Source organism: Centruroides vittatus, unplaced genomic scaffold, assembly GCF_030686945.1.
Source record: "Centruroides vittatus isolate TY-2023 unplaced genomic scaffold, ASM3068694v2 contig_400, whole genome shotgun sequence".
NCBI classification, from domain to species: domain Eukaryota; kingdom Metazoa; phylum Arthropoda; class Arachnida; order Scorpiones; family Buthidae; genus Centruroides; species Centruroides vittatus.
This window is the reverse complement of record NW_027122215.1, coordinates 382,033-395,606: the sequence shown is the minus strand read 5'-3', so window position 1 is coordinate 395,606 and position 13,574 is coordinate 382,033. Positions and strand designations below refer to the sequence as shown.

The following is a 13,574-nucleotide window of genomic DNA, read 5'->3' as shown; positions in this document are numbered from 1 at the left end:
GCAAATCACACCTAAACACAAGAAGAAGGCCGATAAATTTGTGGCCAAAAACGTTCGATTTGTAAGTTTTTACGTTTATTTACTGGAAAATTTGTGTTTAGGTGTGATTTGCGACTCTATACATAAAGTAAATAATAATATGGAACCCAGAAAAATTTCATTTTATTCTGATATCCCATGTGATATACCGTATTTTATGGACTATAAGACGCACCTTAATTTTTAAGCAATTTAAAAAAAAAAATACCTATAAGACGCTACGGATTAGAAGACGCACCTGAATTTTGGAGGCAATTTTTCGAAGAAAAAAGTGCATCTTATAGTCCGTAAAATACGGTAACAAAAAAATAGGTTGCTAGGTGGTTGCCTAAACTTATCCAGAGCCCGAAGGCTCTGTCTGGTCCCAAGTTTTGATCAAAAGAAGAAGAATCTGGCCATAAAGCTATTCTAAATTTGCAGAAAGCAGGACTAATACTAAAGGAGAAGATTTTAAAAATTTCCTGAGAAATTATCAAATACTTCTTAAAACAATTGCTTAATTAAAACAGAAAAATTTATATCAAGCTTTAAGTTTTCTAATATATGGCATGCAATGAGCCTTTTAGGTCAAAGTGCTTTTGGCTTTACCTTCCAATTTTACAAGCTACCTAATATATATGCTTAAACTCATTAACTGAAAAATAAAAGTTTAACGTATTAAAATATTTATTCTTTTATTACACAATATATTAAATTAATTGATTATATATTGATTAGCAATGCACAGGCTTCAAATTAATCAAAATAAAAACCTCAAATGATTAAATGCAGATTTCCATTAAGAAACACTTTGTAGATGTTCATAAATTACCATGACCATCTCATAAACAAATTATTCTTAATCCTGTAAGCATTCTGAAAGGATTGATTTGGATGCTAATGAAAAATGAATACAGTAAATTTGCCTTGCATTATCTTAAGATTATGATAGATTAAATTAACAAATGATCAAAATATGTGTATTTTATGAATAAAAATACAAAATGCACAACTACTTTTGAAAATTATCAAAGAATATTTATTTGAATTTTCACTAAACAAGTTATTCTATAATCAATACCATATATTATTTCTTTTAGGAGCTATCAAGTTATGTTATAATAATTCCTGCTAGAGATGAAAATGAACACGGTCAAAAATATAACAAATTTAATAAAAAAAAAAAAACTATATATTATAGCAAACATGGAATTTTGCTATTAAGTAACAATAAGAAGAAAAATTAAATGATAAATAAATCTAATAAATTATTAAAAAAAATAATAACTCTTTTCATAATTGTAACTAACTGCTGCTATATGTATTCATAATAATGAATGTATAAATAAACTGAATAAGGAGAAAAATATATTCCTGCTTGGCTCTTACTATTCTTTATACTTTACAATTAGCAGGAAAGTAGTAATTAATTTTTAAACTAAAATTTGAGCTTGTTAAAAGTTAAAAAATAAATACCAGGTTTAAAATTTTATTATTGTTTATATGGACTTTTGGAGTAACATGTCTCCATCCTTTATATAAATCTCTGCAATATTTATACTAAGAAACAAACCTCAAAAGACTGCATCATTTACCTAAATCCGATCCATGAAAAGCGGTGATAAATTAACATCCATTGCAATTAAAAAAAAAAAAAGAAAAGCTTAACCATGTAAACACAGCAATAACTTTGGATGGCTTAACTTAATCCACTCATTTTTCTTACTCAAATTGCACTGGTCCATTAGATAAATGATGTTAAGTCATACACAGTAAGACATTTTAGCCTTTTGAGACTAATTTCTTAATGTATATATTACATAAATTTTACAGATTCCAAAGATGGGGAGCCACTGAAAGCACTAATAATAATAAATGGTTTCTGAAAGTCTAAGCCTGGTTTGTTTAATGACATTTTTTTTTAGATAACATTATCAGTTTTGGAAGAGAATTCATATATAATCAGCAAATAAATATTTAAAAAACTTCTAAAACAGTAATAGTTATTATTACTGTATTTATTTATTTAACAAAAATATTCCATTTGTTATTGTAAATTATTATTAGCAAGCATAAAACATTGTAAGTAATGCATGTTTATTAAAAGCACAGTTGTACTGAGTTATTCAGTAAATATACTATGAAAAATTTAATTGTAATGTACATTTTATATTTTATTTGTGCAATAATATAATATAATATATTCCATTTATTTTTTTTATTGTGTTTATAAATAAGTTATTTCATATTATATTATAATATCACTAATTAAATAGCAATTTGTGATGAAAGATGAGTAGAGTTTAGTAATAGTTGTACATACAATAATAGCAAATCATTGATAGTGATGAAAATATAATAAGAGAAATTTTCTTTAAACACGAAATATATTTTTTGTAATTAGTGCAAATTCTCTATCACAGCTTGAAAAAAAAATATATAAATTTCCATTAATTGTTTATTAAAGATGATAAAAATATAATGTAACTTCTTTATAATGAATTATAGTTTATATTTTTATAAAACTAAAATCTATAAAACATAGAATATATTTTTTAATAACTACAGCTTTTTTGTGTATATTAATTAATATCTATTTTAGTAATCAGATATAAAAATCTGATTATTAAAAAAATTACACTATAAACTATGAAATGATATATTACATTGCAAATAATGAAGTGAAAAGTTCTATCCTACAGCCAAATATATTAAGCAAGCATTTTTAATCCCTAATAATTACAATTTCACACATTCATAATTAAGTTTTTAAACATAACTTCTATAAATTACACTTTTTTAAAAATAATACCTTATTTTAAAAATCATTATTGCAATTGTATTGATTTTTTAAATGAAATATTTACACTTGATTGTGAAAGAATATTTAGGGATAAAGGGAACTACTAAAAAATAAACAATCTATACATGTTTATGAATTCCAATGACGTGTAACATTATCTAGAAAGTACAACTGATTCATTACCTTGTTCTAAGTACCAATTTCTTTCAAGAGATTATGAAGTATTGTACTTAAGAAAACTTTGAGAAACGAAATATTGAATAATGTATAAGTTAAAAATTAATTTATAATAATCTGTAAAATTATAGCTGGTCCTATTATTTGTTTACTTTACTAAATATTGTGACAATTTCATAACAAAAGTAATGTTGATGGGACACATTATTCTTTATCTATTCTAATTTGTAATTTTAGTCAAATTTTTAGCAATTTAATTAAATTTAGCAAAAATAAGAAAAGCATCTCTCTACTGAAGTGACTTTTTGTTTTGTCATCTTTACAAATATTTTTTGATTCCTTGCTAATAAATTTTTCCTACATTTACTTCTTTAGAAAATAGATCTATTTTTGGAAGTAAGAATTCTTAGAGAAGAATATGTTTGAGAAAAATTATTAATGTTTTAATTAAATATATAACAAATTTAAATTTACATATTCATACACATATTCATGACCACTTGATGAAATTCAACCAATCCTTAATCCAAGATTATTTAAGGGTATTAACTGTATTCTGCTTCACTTATCAAGCAAATCAATCAGTGATTTTTACAAGCAAATTAATGATACTTATGAAAACATTACCAATAATAATAGTACCTTTTTTTATCATAATAAACAAATTGTAATACTTCTAAACTCCATTGCTGATGGGCTTCGTTCTATTGTAATAAGCTGAAAATCTTTTCTTACACAAATAAATGAATAAAATAACATATACTACTAAACAGTAATTTTGCTGGGTAATAATGTAATGTACATTGTAAAAACTGAATTGTTTTATTAACAAGATTATTATTATTTTACTTGCAAATGTAATATATAATTTTAAACATCATGTATTCTTCTTTATCTATAATTATGATTTTTTTTAAATTAAATAATTATTTAGATCTTTACATTATATATCTTTTTTATCCATACTTTACAATATATTCATTTCTTTTTCACAGTTTGCTAAGTGATGAATATTTAAAAATAAAAACAAGATATAAATGTACAACATTAATATTTTTAATAAACAGAACTTCAAAACAGCCATGTAAAAAATGAAAACAAATTCACATTATACAATTTTATAATATATAAGTTTAAACTATAATCATAAAATAAAAATAAAATAATAATAAATGTTTTAAAGACATTTAATTTTACTTCTCTCAGAATGTTATAAACAACAATTAAGGATATATTAACAGCAGAACAACATTTAATTGTATAATAAATCTAACATATGATATAAAAATAGAATTGGAAGAAAAATGCAGTTCAAATATTTTACTTTCAAGTGAATATTGACAATGAGAATCACATTTCCTGTATTTATGAAAGTAGCTGTAAAATTAATTTTTTTTTTATTACACAGATCTTGGACTAAAGTAATTTAACACATTTAAATATTAATTCATCTTTCCATTTGTACTGCATTTGTATTGCATATTTTAAAATTAAGATTAAAATATTCAATAAAGTATTTCTGTTAGGAACATCCAATTTAATATCCATTATAAGAAACAATTTTCACTAAGTCTACCAATGAGAATAATCAACAAAACCCTGCATTTCAATAATTTTGAAATAGGTTTTACTCTTATAATATTTTGATTTTCAGTAAAAAAATTTTCATAACAAGACAAATATAATAATAATAATGTATATTAATAACAAGATGTAAATAATTCAGAAATAAATATCAAAAAATAAATCCAATACAATTTTGCAATTAGCAAGCTTTATATTTCTTAAGCATACATTTGTAAAAATATTTTAAAAAATTCAATATCATTTAATTCTTACTCAGTGAAAATTTTCCCTATAGAAATGGATGCTACCCCTTTTAATTCCATCTATAGCAAACTTAACATGAACATAATAAATAAAAAATAATTCAAAATGTCTAACAACTTTTTATGTTTTAAAATTTTGGAAGTATCAATAAATGCAGCAAGAGTACTTTAACAACTAGTAAGAATAATCTGTTGACACATAAATAGATTTTTATACACAGCTAATGTTCTGAATTCTAAATGTAATTTATATTAAATTCAGACACTGGAGCATGAATCATAAGACTTGATTATCTGGCAGAAAATAACCACATTTGGATCATTTCTAATTTTTTTTTTTTTTAAGTTTACAAAACTCCCATAATGATTGTATATTCTTTCTCTAATTATGCTAAAGAATTTCCATTTATTTTATGGTCATTTATATACAAAATGATATGAGCGTACTTGCATAAGAAATATGAGGAAATTTTTTTTTTACATGTTTAATAAATAAAATTTAAATAAAAATATACACATATACATATATATAACATCATCTGACTTCAGTATACTTGTCAAAATGCTCTTCTTTAGCAATTAAATTATAGCACTTTTGGTTTGTCATGCAAGAAATTAATATAAAAAAGAGGAATGTGGTGATATGGGCTTGGAAAATTTGTAGCATATTTACAAAGTATGCTCTTATGATTTGAAGACTGTTTGTCTTTCATTAATTGAGAAATATGTAAATGGGAATCAAAGATATAAAGCTACAATCATTGATCATATATATACATATATATGTGTAGTGTATTCTATATACACAATAATGAACTCAATTTCAAAAATTTACTGTATAGTTACAATAACTGTAAAAAATACATGCAGTATTAATTATTGCAATTAATTATTTTTAATAATAAAAAATAGTAATCTTAAAATCTTAAAGCAAATTAAATTATTGGTAGAGCATCTAAGATTATTACAATTGATAAATAAGACTAGAAACTTTCTTACTATATTCTTCCTTGAAATCACTTAATGCAGTGTACGATATGATTAATAGGAGAGGTCATTTCTAACCCAGTTAAGTATCATACATGAGTTTGGCATTTGCTGATCACAGCTAAACAGGAACACCATACAAAACCCCATATATATACATATATATATGTATATGAATACCTACATATATATACTATATATATTCATTTTAATTTCACACATTTGTGGTCTTTGCAATGCCATAAATATATATAAATCACACATTAACAGCCATTTATTTATAGTATTATTATTTTTTTTTTTCAAAACACAAGGCTGCTGGGCAGTGGATAAAGCCTGGTATTTATAAAATGGAATACAGTATTTAAAATGTACATTGCAAAATTTAATATATGTTTTAGGATACAAGATGTAGATCTGATAGTACTTTCAGTTTTTGCTAATCCACAAGAAATCACGACACTGATAATTATCCATGAAATTCAATTATGAGTGGCACATTGCACCATACAAATCATAGTCAATCATCCATTTGAATGGTTGACTAAAAATTGAAAATTTGGCAGTTTAAACTTTAATCGTGTCATCACAATTATCAGGAGATATTTCTACTTTATGTTCTGAATTAGAAGTACTAGCAATGGGAATTTGAGAATATGCAGCATGCATGCCTCGTTTTGGACTATATTCTGACTGACTTTTCTTTAATATACCTATGTGATTGAACTTTCCAGGTGATCTAAGTATTGTGCTATCATCATCTATACAATTGTCTTTATGTAATAACTTATGTACTGGCGAATATTTTCTCTTACCTTCCATTTCCACTTCTTGTTGTTTCTGTTTAGAATAACAAGAAGAACATAAATAGCTTGTTGCTGATGTACCAAACATAGTACATCCGGGATTTATACAATAAGTTAACTTTTCCTTTTGTTTCGATTCTTTACCCTGATATTTATATTTAGATTCTTTTTCTTTATTAAATCGTGAACGAGCTGATATTAGATAATTTTTTATCATTTCTTCCTGATATTCATGCCTTTTTTCTGTATGAAGAGAAGCAACCAGAATTTGATCTGAAATCACATCTGTGATTGTTAATTTACTTGGTGATTCCTTTGGTCTTCTCTTTTTAAGTCCTTCCATTGTTTGTTTAAATGAATCTGATTCACCTTTAAATGAACCAGATTTTCGAGTCAAACTACCAAAATTTTTCTTCAATTTTTTACTCATTGTTTTACCAATACTTCCAAATTGTTTGGCAACAGTTTGAATTTGTTTTGCAGCTTTACTCTTTTGTTGACTAGGTAAACTTCCTGTAGATGAGGCAGATGCTGTATCTGCTATACTATCATCAGAATCAAAACTGTCAGCTGTTGATCTTACTTCTTCATTAATACCATTAATAAAATCTGGTGTTGAATCAAATGAATCTTGCCTTTCCAAAATTGGTAAAGGAATTTCTGATAAATCTAAATAATCATTTAATAATGATAACTTTTCTTTATTGGTGAGTTGTAAATTAGATGTTATTAAGAAATCATTTTCATCATGATTCCATCTAACATCTGGACCTGGATCTACTGCAAACTGGATTGGAAGAATTTTATTTTCAGGATCTACCAAAGGAATTGCAGCTGAAATAAACAAAACTTTATTTAAGTGATTTATTTTATATTAATTATTAACCATGTTATTTGTTTTATAAAATTATTAAGTAATTAAATTTATTTTTAAACATACAAATAAAAATTTACCAGGAAGATGTGGAGTTTTATCTACAAAACCTTCCATGTCCATAGCAACTAAAGCCGAAAAATGTGCAGCATCATAAGTCAAGCAGAGTGGTGATCTATGACATTCAATAAGTGGGCATTCGAGAGGAAGATAGATACCACCAAAAGGAATTGGAGCAAATGGTTGACCAGTAGCATCTTTTAACATTGTGTCGGCAATAACTATAATAGGCCGTTTCAATACATGTGCCAAAGCTAAAACATGAATTTCTTCAAGACTTTCATAAACGTCACTTTGTCCTTTGTTCTCTGGGACAGATTCCAATGTCCTAAAAATTTATGTATTATTATTTTTAAAAATAAATTTGAATTGTAACAATATAACTAAAGTTCTTACTCTCTTCCACTACTTGTTTCACTTTTTTCCAATCCACTTAATTTTTGATATGGATGTAAACGAGGTTCTGTAGATGCTAACTTCAGTAAACTTTGCCATTCTCTACTCCATTCTTCTTCACAATATACAAGTCCTGCCTAAAATGTAAAATTATTAACTAAATTCATTAAGGAAATTTTTAATCTTATAATTTAAGTAATATCATTTACTTCTTTATTTTGAAGGGAAGTTTGCCATCTCCATCTCCGATAAAATGCCTGTGTGAAAGCACTGTTTGAAAGTATGCTGTGCAATGCCTTACGTAATGTTAAAAGACGATCGTGAAATCCCCACATACCTGTAAATGAAAAAATTCATTTTAAATTTAGTTTTATATTTTGATTTAAATAAATACCCAAAGTTTTATAAACATCATAAATTTAAACATACCTAATGATGCTGCATGTAAGAGACAATTTCCATCTCCAGTTGTTGCTAAAGGCCAAAGCCTTTGACACAATCCTCTATCTGCCCACCAATTTAATCTGCCTATATTTGATATTTCATTTAAAAATAAAATTCAGATTCAAAAGAAATAAAATTTATAACAAAATATGAAAATATTGTTTACCGGCTTGTTCTAGAGATACAAGAGTAGAAGTTTCAATTAAATCACGTTCAAGAAATGCTCTAAAATCTTCTGGATATATTGATAAATCTGGCAGTGTAAAAGTATAAACGGGTGTTTCTAATCTAATCTGTGACTGACTGCTGCTTCTGCCTGAACTCCTGAAATCTTGAGCAAACTCACTTCTTGCTTTTGACACAAGATTAACATTATCTGTAGCTCGAGAAATTCCACGAGATAATCGTTTTGCTGAAATTTTTTATTAGCTTATTTTATTTGTAATAACAAATTATGTTATATAACATAAAAACTTACTTGATCCTTCAGTAGTTACTTCTCTTTCTGGAGATTTTGGAATTTGAAGATAATTGGCTGGAGAAGTAGATTTACCAGGAGAAGAACATTGATTTTTTGGACTCTGATTTGGTGATCGAGATGTTGAATTTCTTCTTTTATCATTTGTTATTGATATTTCAGGAGAAACAGTTATTCCTTTCAAAATATAATATGCAGACAATGCAGACTGTAAATTCCACTTATGACCTACAATTAAAATATTTTTTTCATATTAATATGTCAATAAATACATATATATTACATATCTTATATTTTACTATCAGGAGGAATAAGAATATATTAATGCAGACAATATTCTATTAAACAACAATTATCATATATTAATATTAAAACAGCAAAATCCACTTACTGTAATCAGTTTGAGACTTGTTTATACTAATAACACTAGCTGAATAATTATATTAAGTGGGGTAAATAAATAAAACTACAATTTAGTGGAAATTCTAGCTTTAATAACTAACTTTTTAAAGAATAGATTAAAACAAAAAAAATGTATAACCTAAGATTTATTAATTATTACTAATTAATCAATTAATCCAATGTTCTTTGTCTGCTGCTTTTTGCAGTACTATACCATCTTTTTAACAACAAATAGTACATAACTGAAGTAATAAACACCAGCATTTTAAACTACTGTATTATACACACTCACTTCGTTTAACCTTAATATCCGGTATTTCTTGATCGTCCAAACAAACGTTTTCATCCTCTCCGAGGACTGCCTCAGGTTATTCGAACAAAAGAATAAATTACAGCAGGATTCCAATTTTTTTGAATTAATTTCTCGAGGAACTTTCAAAATATTCGAATATAATTTGACTATACGCGTGCGCTATGACGCGTTGCCTTTTTCGTATTCGTCACACACGTAACGCCACGCGTGCGACAGAGTGTTGCCATCTTTGGTGTTTATGCATTTTCCAGTGCGTCCGGCCCTGTATATTTCTAGGGCCTCTAGGACCCTGATGTCATCCGTTTGCAATGCTGAGTTTATCAATCTGGCGTTGTTCAGGTCAGCGTGTATTTCTGGATCTGTGGCGTAGGTTGACAAGGCGGTGGTACACCATTGATGGCTTATATCATACCTATGTTCTTTGACCCTTTGTTGGATTGATCTTTTCGTGGAGCCGATGTATACCAGTTCTTGCCCAACTCTGTCATCTCTTACTGGGATACTGTATACCCCCGGTGCTCTAAGAGGGTTCAGAACCCTCTTAGAGCACCGGGGGTATACAGTATCCCAGTAAGAGATGACAGAGTTGGGCAAGAACTGGTATACATCGGCTCCACGAAAAGATCAATCCAACAAAGGGTCAAAGAACATAGGTATGATATAAGCCATCAACGGTGTACCATGCTGGGATAACATTTCTCCACCAGACAGTTTAATTAAAATCTTGGCACATGGGCCGATGTATACACCGGGGACCCCAAATACAAGCCTTGATAATGTCATGCCGAATATTGAAAGGCTGATCAGAGGCATGAATGATGTCCAAAAGGATTATTACAGATGGAGAGCCGCATTAGAAATCTGTTCGGATGAAAGAAACAAAACGCAAGAGAAATGTTTTTGGCATCTTCTACAAAAGACCAAGAACTGGCTGAAGAGGGAACGAATCACGGTATTGAAAGCCGACAAGAGCAGATCATTAGTACTGCTGAAGGAATCCACATACAGAGATCTTATGCAACAATACATCACCGACACAGAATGTGAACTGATTGACGAAGATTTTGTATACAAACTACAGGCAGGGTGCACACGCTTTACAAGAACGTCTCTTGCCGGGGAGCTGAAATTGAGAAGGATGGTAGTGGCCTCACCAGATACGCCCAAGTTATTCGCTTTTGCGAAAACACAAGCCCACACAGTCTCTCAGACCCATTCTAGACAAGGCCAGGTCTCCAACGAAACTCCTTGAGAGAGCAGTCCACAAAATGGCGACGAACCATCTAATGGACTACAATCTAATTGTCAAGGACCCCACAGAACTAATAGACATATTAAGGCAAACGCAGCTTACAGATGGTGCACTCTTCACTGTGTTAGATTTTGTCTCGTTATACCCATCGATAAAGTTGGAACCATGTTTCTGCGCTCTGAGAGATCTCCTGTTGGCCAAATGCAGAACATCAACACATCATAAGCAAGCCCTCGAGCTAGCCCATCTCATGTGTTATAATTCCATATTCCAGTTCAACAACAGAGCCTATATACAGAAACGTGGGGTAGCCATGGGCAGCCCGCTGTCAGGCGATCTGTGTGAATTAGTTCTACGTAAACTAGAAGAAACCATCATTCCGCAATATAGTGCTAACATAGTTTTATATAAAAGATATGTGGACGATGTATTCATAGTATGGAAAAAGAACACGAACATCGTCGATTTTGTAAATCACATGAACAACAATCCGTACGGGTTAACCCTAAAAATTGACCAAACCTCTAGCAACAATGTCCACTTCTTGGATATAGATGTCAAACTAAATGGAAGAGAAATTGAAACTGGTATATACTATAAACCGGGCTACATCCCATGGTTTATTCCAGCAAAATCAGCCGACCCATACACGTATAAAATTGCAGCCTTCCGGGCTTTGGTTAGAAGGGCATATACACACCCTTCCAAGATGAGAGATACTAAGAGGGAGCTACGGAGGATAGAGCGCATCGCGATAGCACATGGATACGAGAAAAGTCTAATACGAAAGCTAGCAGGAACCTATGCCAGACCAAGAAATACGCAAAATACACACGGTAATCGGTTGCAGGAACAGACCAGCCGATACGCAGTAGTCGAGTACAACCAGCGATTAAAGACCTTATACAAAGAAATCGCAACCAAAACGGGTACCAAGGTGGCATACAAAAGGTCACAAAATGTTTACAAATTGTTGCGCAACGCCAAAGACAAACTGAACCCTCTTAGAGCACCGGGGGTATACAGTATCCCAGTAAGAGATGACAGAGTTGGGCAAGAACTGGTATACATCGGCTCCACGAAAAGATCAATCCAACAAAGGGTCAAAGAACATAGGTATGATATAAGCCATCAACGGTGTACCACCGCCTTGTCAACCTACGCCACAGATCCAGAAATACACGCTGACCTGAACAACGCCAGATTGATAAACTCAGCATTGCAAACAGATGACATCAGGGCCCTAGAGGCCCTAGAAATATACAGGGCCGGACGCACTGGAAAATGCATAAACACCAAAGATGGCAACACTCTGTCACACGCGTGGCGTTACGTGTGTGACGAATACGAAAAAGGCAACGCGTCATAGCGCACGCGTATAGTCAAATTATATTTGAATATTTTGAAAGTTCCTTGAGAAATTAATTCAAAAAAATTGGAATCCTGCTGTAATTTATTCTTTTGTTCGAATAACCTGAGGCAGTCCTTGGAGAGGACGAAAACGTTTGTTTGGACGATCAAGAAATACTGGATATTAAGGTTAAACGAAGTGAGTGTGTATTAAGTTAACCGGTATTTAAGTCAAGTAGATGTGGTACTGTATTATAATAATTTTAATTGTTATTTTCTTGATGTGATATTCTTCTACCTGCTTCTTGCCTGTGTTTATGATGTGAGCTTTGGTGAGCTTTTTGCTGAAGTCTACTTTTGTGTTTCTTGGGCTCTATTGAGTGTTTTTTCCTGCTTTTTTTGTCATTTTAGTCAGTATTTGTGTTACTGCTTCAATTTTGAGTCAGGTTTTTCATTCTCAATAGGCTAGATTTTTTATTTGTTAGGCTTAGCTTGCTCAGTTTCTGTTTTGGCTTTGCCAGGCAGAAACAGTTAGTTTCATTGATTTTTAATTGAGTTAAACTTACACTCGATCACCTTCTTGTTTTCGGCTGGCTTTTGTAAATTTCAGTTTTTACGGTGTTCTTCAGTTAGTTAGTCTTATCTTAGTTTAGGCCTAAGTTAGTTAGGTCTTCAGGTGCTTAGCTTTCCCTATAATTTTGGTTTTACTCAGTCAACTAGTTTGAGTTTTTCGGGTTTTACTGTGTTGCAGTATTTTTGGTTTTTCAGGTTTTTCTGAGTTGTTCTTCAGCCTTTCGGTTGTAAGTTCATAGTTAGGCCTTACTAGGCCAGTTTCAACTGCCTAGCCATTTCATAGCTTTTTCAGTGTTAGTATTTTGGCATTTTCATCGTTCCTGTTTTGCGTAGTTAGTTTTCCCTTTGTAATTCATTTCCTTAGTAGGTGTTTTGTTCCCTCTGTTAGTTTTGTCTTTCTAGGCCACCCCATTTTCGAGTTTTTCAGTTATACTGCTTTGCAGTATTTGGGTTTTCAGTTCTCCTGTCTTCGAAGTTGGAGGGATGGGAGAGTTGTCACAGGGAAGCCCATCTTAGGTTTTTGGATATTGATATCCTTTCTTACATGCCTAGTTTGGGTCTCCTGGACTGACGTTCTCGATCACCACTTCACAACCTCTCCATAACCTTGGGATCTCAGGCTTTTATATCATTTTTACCCAAAATCTCGAGGTTTTGGTTGGTCCGAACAATGGTCCCTTGTAATCCTATTGGTTCCTGGTCTGTTGCCAGGGACTCAATTCAGGCCGCAGGGTCGCCAAACATCCCTGAACTCCCCCATCCGGGCCGTTCCCCACCGGAGTCGGGTCAAAGCCCTTCGCCGAATGACAGGA

General features: G+C 30.4%; 1 protein-coding gene across 3 annotated transcripts in view; it reads right to left on the bottom strand.

Annotated features, from left to right (window-relative positions):
- Positions 1-6,083: 6,083 nt before the first annotated feature.
- The window catches only part of LOC136976400 (OTU domain-containing protein 7B-like), a 32,829-nt gene continuing 25,338 nt past the window's right edge, over positions 6,084-13,574 (bottom strand). For 2 of the 3 annotated variants that reach the window (XM_067271661.1, XM_067271660.1), the window contains exons 3-9: positions 8,873-9,100; positions 8,561-8,806; positions 8,380-8,478; positions 8,160-8,287; positions 7,951-8,087; positions 7,575-7,882; positions 6,084-7,469 (exon numbers count right to left, since the gene is read on the bottom strand). In XM_067271661.1, coding sequence (XP_067127762.1) covers positions 6,382-7,469; positions 7,575-7,882; positions 7,951-8,087; positions 8,160-8,287; positions 8,380-8,478; positions 8,561-8,806; positions 8,873-9,100 — 2,234 coding nt within the window. In that variant the 3' untranslated portion in view covers positions 6,084-6,381. The remainder of the gene's footprint in view (positions 7,470-7,574; positions 7,883-7,950; positions 8,088-8,159; positions 8,288-8,379; positions 8,479-8,560; positions 8,807-8,872; positions 9,101-13,574) is intronic. The other variant, XM_067271662.1, reaches the window with a different exon arrangement.